Source organism: Notothenia rossii, assembly GCF_949606895.1.
Source record: "Notothenia rossii genome assembly, chromosome: 3".
Lineage (NCBI taxonomy): Eukaryota > Metazoa > Chordata > Actinopteri > Perciformes > Nototheniidae > Notothenia > Notothenia rossii.
Window position 1 is genome coordinate 93,805,234 of NC_136901.1, and position 22,421 is coordinate 93,827,654.

Sequence of the window (22,421 nt, forward strand, 5' to 3'; positions counted from 1 at the left end):
GGAGGCTAAAGAAAGTTCTGATTGGTCAATTCAGAACATGTGACGCGTTGTTAATCCAGTAGAACAGACCGCTGTCAAGGACTGTAATGACCGTTGCTAAGGAGGATCGAGAAAGAGAAAGGGAAGGAGAATAAAAAAAAATCTTAATTATGAAAATGTTTCCTAACAAATTATAATGTTTTGCAAATTGTTTGGCGGCCCACTTGCAATGCCTTCGCGGACCACTAGGGGGCCGCGGCCAACAGGTTGGGAACGGCTGGTTTAGATGCCATCTTAATCAATTATTGAAGCAACTAGCTAATTAGTGAGATACATTAGCTTTCTTGTGTAGTTTCCCATAATGCACCAAAGCCTAACTTTACAGATATAACAAACGAAATACTTGTCGAAAGAAAGTGTCTTGCTGAAATAATATCTGGCTAAAAGAATGTTGAAGGAATGATTCTTAAAACAGGGAAATTAGTCAGCAAATCAGCATAATACCACTTCCTGTCCCCAAGCCTGGAGGTCAATGGTTTTCTGAATGAGTTTTTGGTTGTTAGCCTGAAATACTGTCTGTGGTTAACACAAGCGTAAGAGATTTGAACGCTTTTGTTCTACGTCAGTAAATACCCCACTGGTGAATAAATAAAATAACTGCGGTTGCTAACAAGTGTCTAAATGAGGCGACTAAACGTGATCACGCCCAACATTAGCCTCCTTTAGCTTAGCGGTGGTGAGGTGAAGTCAAGTGACCGTGCTGTAGTTCCTTTATAGCCCAACATTAGCCACCTTTAGCTTAGCGGTGGTGAAGTGAAGTCATGTGACCGTGCTGTAGTTCCTTTATAGCCCAACATTAGCCTCCTTTAGCTTAACGGTGGTGACGTGAAGTCATGTGACCGTGCTGTAGTTCCTTTATAGCCCAACATTAGCCTCCTTTAGCTTAGCGGTGGTGACATGTAGTCATGTGACCGTGCTGTAGTTCCTTTATAGCCCAACATTAGCCTCCTTTAGCTTAGCGGTGGTGAGGTGAAGTCATGTGACCGTGCTGTAGTTCCTTTATAGCCCAACATTAGCCACCTTTAGCTTAGCGGTGGTGAAGTGAAGTCATGTGACCGTGCTGTAGTTCCTTTATAGCCCAACATTAGCCGCCTTTAGCTTAGCGGTGGTGACGTAAAATAAGGTCTGTCGTTAACACAAGCTGAGAGATTTAAACATTTTTGTTTTGCGATACATAAAAAACGTTAGCAAAGACCCGACTATATTGCTGCTAGACTTGTGTCTGGTTTGGTTACTTTGGGTTTATCGGTTTGTTCAGATGCGATTTGGTTCTAGATTGTTATTTTATAATTGTTATTTCTACTCTTTTCATTTGTTATAATGTGCCATGCCTTGTTTTGTTTTAAGCTGCTGCAACACACAAATCTGAAATTGGGATTAATAAAGTACATCTTATTTTATCTTATTTTAAGATTGCAAATTCTACTTAATAATAACAAATACTGATTCATGCTACGTGAGTCACACATTTCAACTCCAAATGAGGGACGAATTGCCTTTGGTTCTTCTTCTGCATCCCCTATTTTTAGCTGCTGCTGGCTTTCAATGAAAAACCTCCCCTCAACAACTCTTGTTTGAACATTCGAGCAAAATGTTTTGTTATTTGCTTCCCAGTTCCTCATTAACCTCCCTCCTCCGATGTTCATGTGCTCCATCACTGTGGAAACAACACAAACACCTCTTTGCCTCTGCTTCTGTTTCGGTGTAGATTGGGTTTCTCTGGCCTCGACTAAAAATCTCTCATCTCTTTCTTTCTGACGGCTCTACAGATTTAATCCCATGAAAGACCAACTCTCTGATTCCTGTAGTCAGAGGTGGGAAGTAGTGGAGTACAAATACTTTGTTACTGTTCTAAAGTAAACGTATTTAATACCTGTACTTTCTACTTCTTACATGTTGAACACAAATACATGTACTTTCTACTTCTTACATGTTGAACACAAATACCTGTACTTTCTACTTCTCACATGTTGAACCCAAATACCTGTACTTTCTACTTCTTACATTTAGAACACTAATACCTGTACTTTCTACTTCTTACATGTTGAACACTAATACCTGTACTTTCTACTTCTTACATGTTGAACACTAATACCTGTACTTTCTACTTCTTACATGTTGAACACTAATACCTGTACTTTCTACTTCTTACATGTTGAACACAAATACCTGTACTTTCTACTTCTTACATGTTGAACACTAATACCTGTACTTTCTACTTCTTACATGTTGAACACTAATACCTGTACTTTCTACTTCTTACATGTTGAACACTAATACCTGTACTTTCTACTTCTTACATGTTGAACTCAAATACCTGTACTTTCTACTTCTTACATGTTGAACACAAATACCTGTACTTTCTACTTCTTACATGTTGAACACAAATACCTGTACTTTCTACTTCTTACATGTTGAACACAAATACCTGTACTTTCTACTTCTCACACAGGGCCGGCCCAACCCATTAAGCGACATAAGCGGCCGCTTAGGGCCCCGCAGCCACTGACGGGCCCCCTAGCAAAAAAAAAAAAAAAATTAATTTTTTTTTTTTTTTTTTTATCTCAGTACACCGTTGCTCTACTCTAAAATCGCATCTAAAACGCGATCTGATCTAGCTGTGTATATTTTGTTATTTTTGATTGTTATATTCAATCCAGTGTTCGAAATGGGGGGGAGCCAAGGGGGAGCTTGGCTCCCCCGAAGAGGGAGGGAGCTCCCCTGAAGGCCGACTTTGAGATAAATAGGGGGAGCTTCATATTTGTGTCACACAGATTAGAAATGTTGAGTTTCTGTAAATAAAAGTTCTTGAAATAAATAATAGTTATTGTTCATTACAGTTTCTGAATATTTGTTTTATATTTGTGAATATTTCTGGGTGTTGCCATCTGTACGTGGCGGCGCTGCATTCTTTACGCTACTTACGTTGCTATGGTTACGGCGGCGATGCCGGCGGCGTATTTGAAATGTTCATAAAAAATATGGCGAAACGAAATCAGCCAAGCCTCGCAGCTTTTGGATTCACAAGCAAAGAAGCGAAGGATTCTAAAAATGACAACGTGAACGGAACAACTTTTAGCTAGCCGGCTGTAAGCGGCGTTAGGGTCGCGTTTGACAGCTCCACACCGAGGGAGAGGCTTGCCGATGCGGAGCCTGAAGAGGCTTCAACAACGGCCACAGCCGCCGGCGCCACCTGCACTAGCAAACCTGACGATGCCCATGACTTGCCTTTTAACTGGACACAGAAAAGATGGAGTGAGTGGAATGAAAGCTATCCATGGCTTTTCATTCCACTCACTCCATCTTTTCTGATGAATGTGGATATGAGATTTGCAAAGAGGCAAAAAGTATATTGATCTCTCTGCCGCTCGCAGAAAAATCCACCGGAGTGCACCTTTCACAAGAAAGGATTCAGGGAAAAGTCAGCAGTGATTAAAAGAATAACCTGCGGAAAAAGATTTATAATCACCATAAGGGCCAGGCAAACGAAAAAGCGATCGAGATTTCGGAGAGGAGAAAAAAAGATGTCCTACCAAACAAGCTATTGGCGATCAATGTTGACCTAATGCAGGAAACATATAGATCTTTCAGGTCTGCCTATATGATTAGCAATAAAATAAATAAATAGGGCTCCCCCGAAAGCAAATGGGTAATTCGAACACTGATTCAATCTCATTAGCTACAGGCATTTGAAGCTTGTAAAGGGAGGATGACAGCTCTCACTCGCCACTCTGCTGTTCCGCAGCGCCGCTTCCCCTCCCTCCGCTGAAATGATGAATGTAAGGTGTATAGTAATCATAGATAACACGGCAGGGTCCGTTACAGTTTGTTTTCATCTGATTTCAAATAAACAAAGTATTGGCTTTCAGAATATTAAACTTGTTTCGGCAAATTCAGATGATAAATACAACTTTGAAGCTTGTAACGGCATAATTAAAAGCGGAGAACGGAGTAACTTGACGTCACAGCAGGCATAACAACAGCTGGTGTTTCTCGAGTGTTTTCCCACAATACACACAAATGCAAAAATACACAAACACACACACACACACACATACTTCTTACATGTTGAAAACAAATACCTGTACTTTCTACTTCTTACATGTTGAACTCAAATACCTGTACTTTCTACTTCTTACATGTTGAACACAAATACCTGTACTTTCTACTTCTTACATGTTGAACACAAATACCTGTACTTTCTACTTCTTACATGTTGAACACAAATACCTGTACTTTCTACTTCTTACATGTTGAACACAAATACCTGTACTTTCTACTTCTTACATGTTGAACACAAATACCCGTACTTTCTACTTCTCACATGTTGAACCCAAATACCTGTACTTTCTACTTCTTACATGTTGAACACAAATACCTGTACTTTCTACTTCTTACATGTTGAACACAAATACCCGTACTTTCTACTTCTCACATGTTGAACCCAAATACCTGTACTTTCTACTTCTCACATGTTGAACACAAATACCTGTACTTTCTACTTCTTACATGTTGAATACAAATACCTGTACTTTCTACTTCTTACATGTTGAATACAAATACCTGTACTTTCTACTTCTTAAATGTTGAACTCAAATACCTGTACTTTCTACTTCTTACATGTTGAATACAAATACCTGTACTTTCTACTTCTTACATGTTGAACACAAATACCTGTACTTTCTACTTCTTACATGTTGAATACAAATACCTGTACTTTCTACTTCTTACATGTTGAATACAAATACCTGTACTTTCTACTTCTTAAATGTTGAACTCAAATACCTGTACTTTCTACTTCTTACATGTTGAACTCAAATACCTGTACTTTCTACTTCTCTCATTTTCCAAACAGGCTGGTTCCTTTAGTCTGAATGTGTGTTTGGTGGCGTGATCATTATTATTTAGAGTCATTGCGTGCCTATTGATTTGAACACGATCCGTGTATCCATCATTTCCTGGTCTTCTCTAAAGAAGAGGGACCAATGAAAACGTTGTCATGTTGCCGTTGGTCACCATGGAAACATTCATTAGCTAACAATGACATTATTGTTCTATTAATATAAAGGGAGGTCAGGTACTCTTTAAAACAGCTGCTAGTTATGGGCACTTTTTACTGAAGTACATTTCAAAGCCTCTTTACTTTCACTTGAGTAAAGAAGTTTAGTCAGTACTTCTACTTTCACCAGAGTATTTTTAAACACGAGTATCTGTACTTCTACCTGACTAAAGGATGTGTGTACTTTTGTAGCACACCTGGTGTCAGCAGTGTTGCTTAAGCACTGACCGACGTTAAGTGGATCGTTTAGAGTATTTGTATCATCACTGAAGAACTCTGAACATTATCAACTTTCCTGACATTGAACTCCTTAAATCGTCCTTTATTAAGTTATTTCTCTTTCCCCTCTTTTTTGTCCTCTCTTCGTCCTTCTTTTCCCACTGAACCCTGCAACAGAACACTTTTCTCCGTCCCCTGTAATTGAGGTGAAGACACATACCTCCTGTAATTGGTTTTACAGTAAGGACTCGTGATGCTTTTGCTTACCTGGGCACATTTCTGGATGTTCAGGTTGCAAACAATCAATTGAAGGTCAGAGAGGTGCAGAGAGAAGAAGTTTTTTGGGGGGAAGTCTTGGAAAGTCTTGCAGCTCCTTTGTGTTGCTGAGCTGCAAGCAAACTTTCCTCGTGGGGTTTAAACTCTGAATAATTTTGCATACTGTTATCTCCCCCAATTCATTCTTCCTAGCTCTCTGCTGTGTTATCTCGTTTCTATTTAAATTCCACTCTTTTGTGTTTATCTCATATTCATCATACTGGAAAAAATGCTGCTCCCAAAACAAGTTGAAAAAGAATGAAAATAAGGTGTTTTCACTTGAAATGAGCAAACACATCTGCAAATAGAACAAGTGAAAATGAGCTTGGTACAATGTCTTAAAATAAGAAGGGATATTTAGATCAATCTGATCTTGTAATTAGATGGGAAACTCATTTTGAACTATATTTCAGCAGAATCAGGAAATGTTGTGTTAAGCCACAAATGCATGTTTTCTGTTTTCTGATGTTAGTTGGTGATTTTCCAATAAATATGTGAATAGAATAAATTTAATCTGAGATACGACTCAAAATAAGATTGTTTGAATTAACAAGATGATGCTTTGTCTAAAAACAAGACCTGGTATCTCACTGCAGTGTGACTTCTGAAGTTATTGTGTCTGATATCAGGAGTAGAGACATATTCTGACTAGATGTTAGACACTTGGCAAGATTTCGAGTTTTTGTAGTGCACCCTTCCTCCCCTCCTCTCCTTCCTCTCTTCTCATCAGCATCACATTTGTTTGTGAGCTGTCGTCTCTCAGTGGGTGTCTGGCCTCGAGTGGCATCAACCGGTTGACCTGCACGGTAACATAGCTCCTTAAGAAAGTCCAGGAAACAGACGTCCTGATTGTAAGGATCAGTGATTGCTCTCCAGACGAGAGACAGTGAGAGGGATCATCAGAGGTGGAGAGGGGGAGAGAGGTCATCAGAAGACAGACTGAAGGAGGGTGGCTGATGAAGATTGGATCACTTGTGGAGAAACTGGGGTGAAAAAAAAGTATGCAGTCACATTTTTGCAGGAATAATTCACCTTATTTAGCTCGGCCCTATTCACACTTCTGGTTTAAACGCTCATGTGTTAGCTTGTCTGGTTTAGCACTAGCTGAATCAGTGACTTGCATTTAAGATCATTCACAGTTACTTTGCTCATATGGAATGTTTTCAAGCAACCATCATCCGTTAGTGGCTGCAGGATGACATATGGAAACGACCTAAAATCTCATATTAACACATTTGAATAACTCCGTGAACCTGTCAGTGTGCTGTTCAGCTAGCAAACGTTAACCATAGGCACTTTCACACCGGAGCAGTTTTCCCAGGAATAGTTCCGATAGTTCCTGGGATTTTGCGTTCACACCAAAAAGATCTGGAACTAGAACTTTTTTTTGCGAACGTTTTCACCCCTTTTTAGTGCCTGCTAGAGAGCAGGGACTCTCCTGGGGAGGAAAAGGTTCCAATTTCTGATTGGCTGGGCGAATTGCAAACCACGCCCCGTAAAACTCTGAAAGGTTTTTGTGAAGCCGGCATTTTATTTGCTCGCATTAGCATTATTAGCATCAGCATTAGCCCAGCGCACGGAGAGAGACTAACTTATGGCAACACAAAATAAAACATGGGAGCGGTGGAGATGAGGAGGTGTCGGCGTTCTGGCGATTTACTCTGAAGGCTTCAGTAGAAGCTAGTCCCCAACTCCGGGGACTTCCGGCCGGGGACTCCGGGTGGCAGTATACACCGTGAAGTTTTTTGTGGCCTGCCAGTAAACCCAAAGCAGAAGAAGAAGAAGAAGAAGAAGAAGAAGAAGAAGAAGAAGAAGAAGAAGAAGAAGAAGAAGAGGAAGAAGAAGAAGAATAAGTGACATCAGCGGCTCCCTCAGGGACTTATTCCGGTGTGAATGCGATTTACTAGATAGTTCCAGGAAATAAAAGTTATAAATTGTATAAATAAAAGGGACTATTCCTGGTAAAAGTATTTGGTGTGAAAGCGCCTTATCTAGCTAACAATCAACGAACGTTAGCTTTCTACTTTACAAGCTTCAACTTAATTATTTATGTAGTCAGCTAGCTTACATTAGCTACCTATCTTAACAAGCTAGCTAGCAAATTAAAGCTATCTGGCTAGCTATGGCTGAATACAATTATAAAAACATTGTTAACAGTTCCTAACAGCTCCAAAACATTGCTGTAAATTCCCCCAAAATTGCCTTATTTAGATAACTTTATTCAATTTTTGTAATCTTAACATTAGGTTTGTTCCCTCAAACACATGTTTTACCTAATAACAGTTCATTTAAAGGCTTAAAAGCGGATTATTTGGGAAGTTAAAGCTGTCGACGCCATACAACACCTCTTTGTGGCTGAATCAGGTGGCGTTGTGTTCAGATGTCACTTTGCCCTGCCTAATATACTCCTAAAAACTTCTTTAAAAGCGACATTTAATGTTTTAAAAGAGCTCTCCCTAGTTTTATAAAAAAACAATGAGAGGAACTCTTTGAAAGTGCACGATGGTGGGAGTGAAAAAAGGTCAAAATACTTGAAGATGTGAAGGCTGTGTTGTTTCACACTTGTTTAATCTAAAATATATTATTCTTTATTTCTATAATGTTTGATGATTTGGCCTTTCTCCTCCTATCTAGAGTGCCTGAAGGCCGCTTGGTGTAAATGTTATCCTCCATGTTTTCTCCGTCCAGAGTATTAACCTCTAAATTAACCTTCTGTAAAGCTTTGTTTTGATACAAAAGATATCTCCTTGAAACACTCGCCAAACAAAGCAAGGATAAGTTCTCCTCTCTATCAGAAGAGTGCTTGTTTCCAGAGGTTAATTCTCAGGTTAATCCAGTGCAGTGAGAGCACTGAGGGAGATTAGGAGTGAAATACATTAACTTCACCATGAGACCGTTTCTTAAACAAGGTGTGCAGCAAGGGGGTCGATCATTTTAAAAAGAAGGCTTTGGCTTATTTCACTTACGAAAAGTTTCAAGAAACTCGTAAAAAACGTTAGTGTTTACTTCCTGTCTCTCTGCTTCTACTGTTCCCATTAGTGTTTACTTCCTGTTTGTCTTCTTCTACTGTTCCCATTAGTGTTTACTTCCTGTTTGTCTTCTTCTACTGTTCCCGTTAGTGTTTACTTCCTGTTTGTCTTCTTCTGCTGTTCCCTTTTAGTGTTTACTTCCTGTCTGTCTTCTTCTACTGTTCCCATTAGTGTTTACTTCCTGTTTGTCATCTTCTACTGTTCCCGTTAGTGTTTACTTCCTGTTTGTCTTCTTCTGCTGTTCCCTTTTAGTGTTTACTTCCTGTCTCTCTGCTTCTACTGTTCCCGTTAGTGTTTATTTCCTGTCCGTCTTCTTCTGCTGTTCCCTTTTAGTGTTTACTTCCTGTCTGTCTTCTTCTACTGTTCCCATTAGTGTTTACTTCCTGTTTGTCTTCTTCTACTGTTCCCGTTAGTGTTTACTTCCTGTTTGTCTTCTTCTGCTGTTCCCTTTAGTGTTTACTTCCTGTCTGTCTTCTTCTGCTGTTCCCTTTAGTGTTTTCTTCCTGTCTGTCTTCTTCTGCTGTTCCCTTTAGTGTTTACTTCCTGTCTGTCTTCTTCTGCTGTTCCCTTTAGTGTTTTCTTCTTGTTTGTCTTCTTCTGCTGTTCCCATTAGTGTTTACTTCCTGTTTGTCTTCTTCTACTGTTCCCTTTAGTGTTTACTTCCTGTCTGTCTTCTTCTGCTGTTCCCTTTAGTGTTTTCTTCCTGTCTGTCTTCTTCTGCTGTTCCCTTTAGTGTTTTCTTCTTGTTTGTCTTCTTCTGCTGTTCCCTTTAGTGTTTTCTTCTTGTTTGTCTTATTCTGCTGTTCCCTTTAGTGTTTACTTCCTGTTTGTCTTCTTCGACTGTTCCCGTTAGTGTTTACTTCCTGTCTGTCTTCTTCTGCTGTTCCCTTTAGTGTTTACTTCCTGTCTGTCTTCTTCTGCTGTTCCCGTTAGTGTTTTCTTCTTGTTTGTCTTCTTCTGCTGTTCCCATTAGTGTTTACTTCCTGTTTGTCTTCTTCTACTGTTCCCTTTAGTGTTTACTTCCTGTCTGTCTTCTTCTGCTGTTCCCTTTAGTGTTTACTTCCTGTTTGTCGTCTTCTGCTGTTCCCTTTAGTGTTTACTTCCTGTTTGTCTTCTTCTACTGTTCCCGTTAGTGTTTACTTCCTGTTTGTCTTCTTCTGCTGTTCCTTTTAGTGTTTACTTCCTATCTGTCTTTTTCTACTGTTCCCGTTAGTGTTTACTTCCTGTTTGTCTTCTTCTGCTGTTCCCTTTAGTGTTTACTTCCTGTCTGTCTTCTTCTGCTGTTCCCTTTAGTGTTTACTTCCTGTTTGTCTTCTTCTGCGGTTCCCTTTAGTGTTTACTTCCTGTCTGTCTTCTTCTGCTGTTCCCTTTAGTGTTTACTTCCTGTTTGTCTTCTTCTGCTGTTCCCTTTAGTGTTTTCTGCGGATATATATGACTGCACATAGTCCCCTTGATTAGAGCGTCCTCCTTAGCAACGGTATGTTCTCCTCTGCAACGATCTGTTCTCCTTAGCAACGGTCTATTCTCCTTAGCAACGGTCTGTGAGTGAAAGATAGCAGAACTTTGGAATGTCCAAAGTGACCAATTAAAATAGAGTATTAGTTATGCCGTGTAATACATAAATATATTATCAATTTACATTAAAAGTGGGCAAAATCCAGGATTAGAGGTTGGTTTCTGGCTTTTAATCTCATACAGTTGGTGACGGAAAGTTTTTTTATCAACACCTCGTAAAAATGTAACAGAAACAAGCCCCAACGTTTGTGGTTTAGTTTCGTTCAAGTCTTTTAGGGTGCCTTCAGTCTGGACCATCTATTGATTTCACATAATTCTGATGAAGCAAGCACTCCAGGGATACATTTAGCGAGGGTTTTAAGACGCAGCTTTCTTTTTTTTATATCAGACAGTTAAGTTTAAAATGAGATTTTTTCCCCCTGTTTGTATTTATTGTTAGCAGGATATCTTTAGGTTACAGACCGTGCAGATACAACACTTTAACTAGATGTTGTTTTTATCCTTCACTATTCATTCTCTTGTAGGACAGTCCAACATTATTGGAAAATCAAACCAAGACAAACAACACTCTTATCTAAGAGTCATATATATTGTTAGTAATCTTCTAAGGAGTTTCCAGGATATAAAAGGCATATTTTATAGTTATCTGGACCACCTCACACTGTGTTGAGCTTCACTGAGAAATCATCTCGTTCCCATTCTTCCACTAGAAAGTAAGACACCATAAGTTATAAAACTATGGTCTGTTTGTATTTATTGTTAGCAGGATATCTTTAGGTTACAGACCATGCTGATACATCACTTTATAACTAGATGGTGTATGTATCCTTCACTTTTCATTCTCTTGTAGCACAGTTCAACAGTTGATTGGAAAATGGCAGCAAAAAACAAGCAAACCAACTCTATTTAAAGATATACATTGTTAGGAGTCGGCCAAAGGGGTTTCCTGGTAATGAAAGACATATTTTATATTTATCTGGACCACCTCACGCTGAGAATCATCTCGTTCCCATTCTTCCTCTGGAACATCAGTGTCTGCCACACGGCGTTATGAATCCTGCTGGAGGCACGTTATCAAGATGAATGTTTGCCACATTGCTGCCCAAAAATATGTAGAAGTGTTTAGTCTGCTGGTAATCCGGCCTCCTGCCTCTCTCTCCGCTGGCCCCATTAAACAAACCTCTCTGCCAGTTGGCCGGCTGGCTCGCTGTGTACAAACAAAACCTCGGATAAACACAGGCCACATGCTTTATTCCACACAAATATAAAGACACAGAGATACTCAGAACGTGTACACAGTTTGCAGCTCCTCTGTACGTTGTTCTACGAGTTGTTCTGAGTGTTGCATCAGTGACTGCATACGTGCTGTCCTGTCAAGAGTTTCTGTGTTTTAATGAGACGTTTCATCCTTTTCCCATCTCATTCATAAATTATTATAGTAGTTTACTTAATGTGGCATATGATTTATATTCATTACTATGCAGCTCACAAACAGACTTCCACAGTCGTGTTGTATTGATGTTTCATTGTAAAACAAGGAGTTACACAAGATAGCAATGACATTCTAACAGTAAGGGGTAGAAATAAAGTATTAATGACGTTTGCTAAGATGGTGTACCAAGGAATCGGGTCATTATCTATCCTTTATGAATCTTGAGAAGTAGAAGCAGACCTGATAAAGAGTTGCATGTTGTATGGGGAGACAATTCAAAGGTTAAAAGCTGATTGTCCCTCTCACATCTGAACACAGATGCACAGCAGGAGAACATCTTATTTGCATTATTTTTGTGACACTACCTTGACTTTGAGGCCTATCTAAGAACTGAAACTATTACATTTCCTGCCCACTACCGAAAGTGTGCAGGAAACTCTTTTCCTCCGCCCTCTCCTTGAAACACCATTAGCTGTCGCTTCACACATGGCAGCATCGTTTGGACTCACTTCAGAGTCAGGAAGCATGAGAGAAATATTTCCAACCGTGAAGAGAAAGGCAGCAGAGCACCATCACTCACATACTGTATAGTCAAATGAATGTTTAATAACTCCATCGAGACTCTGATGCCTGCTAACTAACCGGGCTTAACTAAGTGAGAGATCTATAAAATAACTCCCCTCACTCTCCTGTTTTTCATCAATGTTTCTGAACCGCAGTGGAGGGTTTTCACGCCGCAATGTGGCAGCAATTTGGGGTTTTTCTCTGGCGAGGATCTGCAGCGTGTTTCCTTTTCAAAGCTCTAAATGTCGGAGGCTGTCTGGAAGGTAAATTTCACGCGCCGTTTGGCAGCAGGAAGTGTGTTTTGGTCGGGGTGTTTATGTAAACAGCTCGTAATGGTTTTAACCTGCGGTGAGGCCTCTGTGATGCTCACACACACAAACACACACACACACACACACACACACACACACAGATATATGTCTGGACAAAATGTACATGAGCACTCACTGTACACAGACCCATACACACATGCATATTGAATACTTGTGCATCACTGAAGTCCATTCTTATCCACTTTATGGGGACTAACACTTCACTTCTTTGAAATTATTCAGTCACCTTGACCTGATCTTAAGTTGGAGTTTAAGTGGCCCTTTTGTTAGGTGTATATCAGTATGTAGTGTCTCTACTTTAAAGAGTCCTCTCCTGCTGATGTTCAGGTGTATATCAGTATGTAGTGTCTCTACTTTGAAGAGTCCTCTCCTGCTGATGTTCAGGTGTATATCAGTATGTAGTGTCTCTACTTTAAAGAGTCCTCTCCTGCTGATGTTCAGGTGTATATCAGTATGTAGTGTCTCTACTTTAAAGAGTCCTCTCCTGCTGATGTTCAGGTGTATATCAGTATGTAGTGTCTCTACTTTAAAGAGTCCTCTCCTGCTGATGTTCAGGTGTATATCAGTATGTAGTGTCTCTACTTTAAAGAGTCCTCTCCTGCTGATGTTCAGGTGTATATCAGTTTGTAGTGTCTCTACTTTAAAGAGTCCTCTCCTGCTGATGTTCAGGAGTATATCAGTATGTAGTGTCTCTACTTTAAAGAGTCCTCTCCTGCTGATGTGCAGGTGTACATCAGTATGTAGTGTCTCTACTTTAAAGAGTCCTCTCCTGCTGATGTGCAGGTGTACATCAGTATGTAGTGTCTCTACTTTAAAGAGTCCTCTCCTGCTGATGTTCAGGTGTATATCAGTATGTAGTGTCTCTACTTTAAAGAGTCCTCTCCTGCTGATGTTCAGGTGTATATCAGTATGTAGTGTCTCTACTTTAAAGAGTCCTCTCCTGCTGATGTTCAGGTGTATATCAGTATGTAGTGTCTCTACTTTAAAGAGTCCTCTCCTGCTGATGTTCAGGTGTATATCAGTATGTAGTGTCTCTACTTTAAAGAGTCCTTTCCTGCAGATGTTCAGGTGTATATCAGTATGTAGTGTCTCTACTTTAAAGAGTCCTCTCCTGCTGATGTTCAGGTGTATGTCAGTATGTAGTGTCTCTACTTTAAAGAGTCCTCTCCTGCTGATGTTCAGGTGTATATCAGTATGTAGTATCTCTACTTTAAAGAGTCCTCTCATTGGACAGTGACAACATGTATCTGTCAATATGCGTTACTTCCATATCTCAGAATTTAAAATGTGCTCCATATTTTCTAAATGTATCTTAAAGCTGCTTATCTTGTTCACGGTCATGGTGGTTATTACTGCCTTTTGCTTTAACCCTTCAATCGATGTTCCCCCTCATTGACCTACGCTAAATACCACATATTGACCAAACTGAATTTTAGACCTTTTATTAATAATACAAAAATGGAAATATCACATTGACAAAAGCATTCAGACCCTTAACTCTGTAGTTAAGAGACAATTGGCATTGATTACAGCTTTGAGTGTGTATGGGTATGATTGAATAAACACACTTAAATTCTTCTTTATTTTGGTGAAGCTATTCTACTGCTATTCATCTTTAAATGACTAAACCATGCAAACACCATAAAATTAGAGCATAAATCTGACACACAGTGCTTTGGATTTTCATCACATTGTAAAAAGAGAGAACATGTGTACTTCTACTCAGCTTGAATTTCCACTGAGTGATCGTGGATCCAGTCACAGGTTACGATCACAGTCGATATAACACACATTTAACAACATCGTAACAAAGTCAACCTTCGGTCAGTTTTGACTTCTCCTCCCGATCACCTCCCGTAACTCCCACTGTGTGATCTCCTTTCCAGTAAGGATCGGACTCTGTTGAGAAATGACTCACTTTCCATCAGGAGACTCTTATGAGGCTTTAACCTAAGTTTATTTAAGGGGTAGTAAGAAAAGAACACAGACAGGATCAAAATAAATCAAAATAGATTTTAAAATGATTTTATTGATATAAAAATCTGATTTGAGAACAAATAGTCCGTTCCAACGTCTGGAACTGATTGAGGTTTTCTGTAACTGTCCAAGTCTGTTCTTCTTTTCCACGAACCAGTCTTTAAACAGTGCCAGAGCCAATCCAGTGTTCCTGTTAGTGTTTACTTCCTGTCCGTCTTCTTCTACTGTTTCCTTTACTTTACTGGGGACAGTTTAGCCATCATGAATCCAAAGTTTTCCTGGCCTCCACCAATATAAAAATAAATATTCCAAAAGTATTCATGATGTTTTCCGATGGATGAAAACGAATATAGCTGAAAACTAAACTGACCGGACTTATTTTTTGCAGATTGATATAAATGCACATAGTATCTTCATCCTCCTTAGCAACGGTCTGTTCTCCTTAGCAACGGTCTGTTAGCGAAAAATAACCGACCACTGGAATGTCGGAATTGACTGATCAGAATCGAGTATTCAACTAAGCTGTGTATTAACCACTGATAATGGACATGTGACCTGATGTTTACCAAAGCAGGTGCAAATATAAATGTATTTTACTCTAAATATAATCTGTAGGTCTTCATGGTTCAGCTTCTGGGAACAATTTGGAGTTTGGTGCCTTTTTCAAGGACACTCTGCAGTGCATAAGAGACGAACTGGCACCTCTAGTGCAACCTCTGTACTTGTTCCAATTGTTTTACTAATGGTTTTGTCCTGTCTTTTGTCTCTCAGGTATTCTGTCCTACACAACGGGAACAGCACGGAGCAGAAGAAGACGTTTCTGCAGCCCGCCATAGAGTCCCGCGAGTCCTGTTTGTGACCAACGGAGACTCTTCAGTCACATCTCAAACGACCTACACCGACGGGAACACAGCCTTCACTAATCCAGAACCAGATGCTGCAGAAAATCGGGAAAAATAGACCCCCAATGGGACTTTAGGGTCCAGGGGAGGAAGGTGACTTTGCCGTGGATGCATCTGGTTTTAAAAGACCCTGGAACAAAACCAGTTCTCATGTCTTTCCGATGCTATATCCGTCAAGCCGTCCCACAAAAGACTGAGCGGTCCGGGTCCAAATGGTTTCAAGACCAGTTTGTCGTGTGGAGAACCGGCAGCTTTCCGGGGAATGTGTAGGAGAACTTCACAGCACGAGATGTGATAATGACTGCCTGGGAGTCGTGAAAGTGGATTATGTTGCCAAAGCTATTTGATAATATATACAGGGGATCTATTTGTGATTATTATATAATGCTCCCTGTTGTTTTCCAGTGAAAAATCAGAGCGATAGAAGGTTGATTTCTGTAAAACGAGTGGCAAAGTTGGCCAAAAATGAGCTCATGAAACAAGTCATTCCTGGAAAAGAGGCAGAGTTTAGAACAATATTTCTCTTTGCTGAACATGAAGTGTTTTAGCCTTGACACAAAGCTGGGGAACCTGACTGCCAGGTCTACGTTTCCTCTGCTAAATCCTCATTAAGCTGAAAGAGAAATGTGTTTGCAAGGCTGCGGTAAATCCCTGACCTGAACTGTCGAAGTGCATTATAAAAGAGGCTGCTATATCTCCGTGTTCATCGCTCCATAAAACTCTGTCTGGATCCTTCTTTCTTTTCCCAATAAGAAGTTAGAGAATCAAAAGAAGCTGCTCATGAATGATTCAACAGGAGCAGTGTGTGTGTGTGTGTGTGTGTGTGTGTGTGTGTGTGTGTGTGTGTGTGTGTGTGTGTGTGTGTGTGTGTGTGTGTGTGTGTGTGTGTGTGTGTGTGTGTGTGTGTGTGTGTGTGTGTGTGTGTGTGTGTGTGTGTGTGTGTGTGTGTGTGTGTGTGTGTGTGTGTGCTCTTTCCCCATCATCCCACACCGTGTTGCCCCCGCTTCATCTCAGCACACCATTCGTTTCCTCTGTTCGCCTTGGAGGCCGCGTTAAAGAATGTACCAGTAAAGTTTCTGTGTCTGTATCATGGAAACTGAGAACACTAAAGCCAACTGATGACCTGTACCCATAATGCATCTATGCCTCTTACTTTTTATATTTAAGTTAGAGTTAATTTCCTGTCGTACCCATGCAAACAGTCCTCTCTCTTGCATCATTCATTCAAGCGTAACATGGTTAGTAGCATAACGTTTGCATGGACATTTTCAGGGGCGGACTAGCCATCTGTATAATTTCCCCGCGACGAGGCTCCCCCTTTGACAATCCACCAGCGCAGTGTTTGTGCGGAAAACTGAAATTAATTCACTAGCACCCCCCACCCCCCCACCCCCCTCTGACTAGGCTGAACAGTTTGGGAACCCCTGATCTAGCCAACTAGTGAACTTTAGCTATCTAGCCAACTAGTTAACGTTAGCTATCACGCCAGCTAGTTAACGTTAGCTATCTAGCTAACTAGCCAACGTAAGCTATCTACTTTACAAGGTGGCTAATGTCCTCTATCTATCCACATAGTTAGCTAGCCAACATTCAGTACCCATCTAGGAAACTATATAGCAAATGCAAGTTAATTAGCTAGCTATTTCCAAACTCTCTTAAATTAGAATTATTATTTAATATCCTACGGTTGAATTTGAAGTGCGGACCTCTGCTACCGTTCTGGCAGTTGAATCTAGTTTATTTTTAAACTGTGGTAGTTTAAAGATAAACTTAAACAGCAACAACAATCTCCAGTTTTTGTGATTTATTTAGATTATTTCATCAATGGTTTCCATCTTACTGTTGGCCTGTTTTTCTCTAACTAAGAAATACAGACATGAAATATAAATACACAGATAATATTACGTTTTTTCAGCCAAATCCCTGAAGTGAACCCCAGGATGATTTTCATTGGAACAAACAGTCCTGTCTAATGAGTTAATGAGATGAGAAAGCTGAGCACTGATTCTCTGGCACAAAGAAAACCCACAAAGCTGTTGACTGGAAACCCTGTGTTGGCGAGGTGATTACAGATCATTCACAGACATGCGCCCATTGACCCAGTTTAACAAGTCACAGGAAATATCCAATCTGACAAAAGGACACTCATGTTACTCCAGATACATAAATATGAGCCACGCAGATCTCAGATCAGCCGAGAGACCCTCTGACATGATGTACCCTTCATTATGGTTCAGTTACCATCATATAGAGTGGTGCAGGGATGATGTGTTTTTGGAGGCGGACCCTCAAGTGAAAAAGCAATGAGATTTTTCCATTGGATTTGGGATTTTTGTAGAAAATAAGATTTGTGGCAAAGACACGTTTACATACACGTTTTGTTTATTAGGATAATCTGCACACATTTACACGACTAAAAAGCTAACGCTAGGCTATAAAGGATCTACAGCACGGCTTCATGTCACCACCGCTAAGCTAAAGGCGGCTAATGTTGGGCTATAAAGGAACTACAGCACGGTCACATGACTTCACGTCACCACCGCTAAGCTAAAGGAGGCTAATGTTGAGCTATAAAGGAACTACAGCACGGTCACATGACTTCACGTGACCACCGCTAAGCTAAAGGAGGCTAATGTTGAGCTATAAAGGAACTACAGCACGGTCACATGACTTCACGTCACCACCGCTAAGCTAAAGGAGGCTAATGTTGAGCTATAAAGGAACTACAGCACGGTCACATGACTTCACGTGACCACTGCTAAGCTAAAGGAGGCTAATGTTGAGCTATAAAGGAACTACAGCACGGTCACATGACTTCACGTCACCACCGCTAAGCTAATTACGGCTAATGTTGGGCGTGATGGCTTTTAGTCGTCTCTTTTAGACACTTGTTAGCAAATTCACCAGTGAGGCATTTTATGTCGTAGAACAAAACATAAAACAAATCTCCACAGACCTTATTTCAGGATAACAACCAAAAACACGTTCAACACATCCAGACCAGGGGACAGGAAGTGATCAAATATTCACTCTTTTCTGGGTCTTATCACTCATTCCTGCACCTCCCTATTAGAACAGATTACATTTTTAGCCTTCTGACGTAAGAGAGTCAACGTAAACGACCAAAGGAAATCTCACTTGAATTTGCTTCAACATATATTTTGTATTGTTATTTTTAAGGGACCATTTTCAATATCCAACACACATGTTGCCAATGCCAGTTGATGCATTGCAGATGATTTCCATCTGCTGTCAGCTGTTGAAGTGTCCTTGAGCAACTCATGAATATCCATGGGTTTTTCTTTAGGGATCATCCATCAAAAATCAGAGTATCATTCACCATCTGCAGGCTTCAATGTTTGCAATCTAAGAATAGAATAGTTAAGTTAAAGGCCAGTATTTAATTAACATTATAAAGTCCTTATGTTAACTCATTCAAAGTGGAAATTCAAGAGGCTTTGTCTCTCTTGGAAAATAGTTTTGTGGCAGGCTTACAAGTGCATTTTTCACCATTAAGTAATAGACAGAATTTCGTTTTCACTGATGAACAGCAAAAACTGTTATTTTTTCCATTCAAACTGGGACTATACTTATATAAATAACGCACAACGCACTTTTCAGTCATTCCAGTAAGGATCCATTTTAGCATTTATATTCTATTACGTTTCAAATGTCAAAAACAAAATATCAAGTAATCCATTTGAGTCATTTATCCCATCCAAAATCAACAATATATATTCAATGTTCTTAAGTTAATTAAGACTTCATTGATCTCTTCCTCACTAATATGTCTATGTTTGAACCTTTCACATATAAGGGAACGTTTGTACAACAAGATATGTAAAAGCATTTATTTTCTCTTATAAAATATATATTTAAAAACAGAAGCCTAAGCTTTCTGATAAGTCTTGACCCCCAAAAGTGTGTAATTGTAGTTTAAAATAAGCTAGGGAGTGTCCGAATCGTACATTCTTCATTACTTTAAAAAGAATTAGACACAAGGCCTTTTTATTTTGACTTGGATTTTCTTGTATTTTAGCACGTTTTCCGTGTCCTCAATTAAGAAAGGAAACTCAGTACCCTTGTCTGTCCTTCACTGACCTCTCTGCAGAGCCACACACATCTGTAAACATCATGATTTAAACTCAATGAAACGCCACAGAGACGTTTCCAGTTGCACGTTGAACCTTTTTATGGTTTTCAGCATCTTTAAACCCACTATTTTCTTTTCAAACAAACATCCGTGTGTTGTTCCATCCGTGTAAAAGGAGACAGACTTTGTGGCCTGAGAGTTGTTTTCATTCTTTTTTTTTAAAAGCCTATTTTTCTGTTCAACTGCCGCCGCTGTAGTTTCCATGACATCCAAGTTGAATGTCAGAAAGTGTGTGTCCATTCTTCTGCAGAGTGTGTGTGTGTGTGTGTGTGTGTGTGTGTGTGTGTGTGTGTGTGTGTGTGTGTGTGTGTGTGTGTGTGTGTGTGTGAGAGAGAAAGAAAGGTACTGTTTGTGTGTGTGTGTGTGTGTGCGTGTGTGTGTGTGTGTGTGCGTGTGTGTGTGTGTGAGAGAGAGAGTGTATGTGTGTGTGTGTGTGTGTGTGTGTGTGTGTGTGTGTGTGTGTGTGTGTGTGTGTGTGTGTGTGTGTGTGTGTGTGTGTGTGTGTGTGTGTGTGTGTGTGTGGGAGAGGCTCCTCCACAATCTAAAATTAGGAAAGTCAATCTCGCCTACCTTTGTGGAATTTAACGAGGCACAAAGTGTGAAAAAAGGCCTTTCATAGAGAAGTACCAAACACCTCACGAAACGAACGAAAAGGAAAAGTCATCCGAGAGATTCGAAGAGAAGGAGACCTTTGCTGATCCAAATACTTTCAGGTTAGAAATCTATAAATGAATCCTTCAAAGAAACAGTAGGAACATCTGTCAAACGGAGAAGACATTTGAAAAACTGTTTTGTGAAAGAAATACATCGTCCTGTTATTTGTTAGGGGTAGTTGACCTGACTTACCAAATAAGCACCAAAATGTGAACTCGATTCTGTTTTCAAATTTGTTTCTACAAAGCAAACGAGCAAGAAAATGTGACCTGCCACGTATACGGACCAACAAAACACATGATACATTTATAATTTTCATAAAAAATACATTATTTTCCATTTCACTTTGAGCAGAATCTGTAGCGTTTGAAGCCATTTGCCTCCCAGTGTGTATTCACTTCATTTGGGCAGAGCTACCTATAGTGAAATCAATAAAGCTATTATTTTTCAACTACCAAGTAAATCTTGTTCTTTAGCGCCTAACTCGACCAGAAGTTTTGTTTTTTGGACAGGATTTTCAGGTCTGGTGAGAAATTAGATATTTGGGGGTTTCTCATTCATGTGGCTTGGCAAGAAAGCTCTATGACGACCCCTAAAAAGTTACTAAAAGGCAGCCCCTTGCTCAGGTTTCACCAACAAGTCTGACATTTGGAAGGCATATGTAGCATGCTGAGACGCTCAAAAAAGTCACTTGATGTCATCTTGTAAATCCAACAGGAAGTCGGACATTTTAGATTTTTCGTGCAATTTGTGGCCCCTACAAGTGTCGTATTTGAACAAATGGCTCCTACAGTTTTCATCCAATCGACTTCAAATGTGGTCAGTACCATCTTAAGACCTTGTGGATCATCGTTTTTAAAAAAGCTTTATTCTACATTGAAAGCCCTTGCTGTCGTGTGGCGGCCAAAAAGCACCGTTTGCCATGAAGTTGCAAACATACTCCAATATGGTCGAAAATGCTCAAGGATGTCCCAGCCTGAAAACTTTTACACACCAATATTAGTAACATGTTTTAGACTCTAACACCCTCCAGATTATTTGGTCAGAAATGCCTCAAAACATGGGGAAAGGTTCATCGTGAAATCAAAACCCCACATTAGTTTCTGGTTTCATTTGTTTTTGCACTTTTTTTTCAAATGCTGGATATATATACGTCATGTAACCACGTATATTTGATACTGAAGTTCTCAGCACAGCCTCTTGTAAAGCCTTTTTCAATTGCTAAATGTTTTTACCTGCCTCCTTTAATCTCAGTTGCATCATTTCTCAGACGCAGACGCTGTCTAAGTCCTACTTTGTGTCAGGAATATTCGTCTGCTTGGATTTACAGGACACTACAAAACTTCTCATTAAAGACAGAATTCTAAACTGATATAAATGTAAAAGCAGGATTTAAACAATGGCTGCCATTTGTTCCTGTGTCATTCCTCCTCTGTATCCATCTCTCTTTTTTAATGTATTCATTTATGTTTTGCAGCTTACAGCATGAATGTGTATATATAGAAAACAACTCCCGCAAAACTGTCCAAAGGAGACGAGAAGAACAACTTTTATAAAAACTCTTCAGTATTTATTTTGACAGAACAGAAATGGGTATTTTCATGTATTAAAAGAACAAGAAAAAAAGGCTTTTCTCTTTCAGGGAGCTGAAGTGTGAATGACTTTGCTCTGTTGCTATGTGACAGTTCTGATAAAGGCTAATTAAAGATTAAAGAGATGTTGATAATCCGCCTGGTGACTTTCTTTGTAGCTCAGATAACAGCGGCGTGTCGGTTAGCCGTCTGATTTAAACAACATTAAAACTTCACTTAAAGGATTCCTGTTTCCTCGAAGCTAATCCACGCTCTCTCTTTCCTCTGTGAGTGAAACAGTGATGAAGCCACTCAGCAAGATTAGAAAGAAAAACTCTTAAAGATAAGGCACTTATAAAGTTCTCCTTGGAAGAGACGATGAATGGAAGCAGCGTTACGGGAAAATCTCACTCTTTGCACTCACTTACATGTCGATTTATATCCTATTATATATGATAATTACTATACTGTTCCCGAACCTGCTAATTAGTTAATTCATCTGGGTAAAAAGTCAGTTTCTAATTAAAAAAAAGTCAGAATTCCCCCAAAAATCTGAAATTCTGAGAAAAAAGTCAGAATAAAATAATAATCTGAGTTCTGAGAAAAAAGTGAGAACTTGTTTTAAAAGTGAGTATTTTTAAGTAGCGAGAATTACCCGAA

The 22,421-nt window shown here is 39.7% G+C and overlaps 1 protein-coding gene across 3 annotated transcripts in view; it reads left to right on the top strand.

Annotated features, from left to right (window-relative positions):
- The window catches only part of htr4 (5-hydroxytryptamine receptor 4), a 186,680-nt gene extending 170,495 nt beyond the window's left edge, over positions 1-16,185 (top strand). For all 3 annotated transcript variants that reach the window (XM_079670848.1, XM_079670846.1, XM_079670847.1), the window contains one exon: positions 15,253-16,185. Coding sequence is in view for 2 of the 3 variants with exons in the window: in XM_079670846.1 (XP_079526972.1) it covers positions 15,253-15,340 (88 nt within the window). In the remaining variant the exon portion in view is untranslated. The remainder of the gene's footprint in view (positions 1-15,252) is intronic.
- The last annotated feature ends 6,236 nt before the right edge of the window (positions 16,186-22,421 follow it).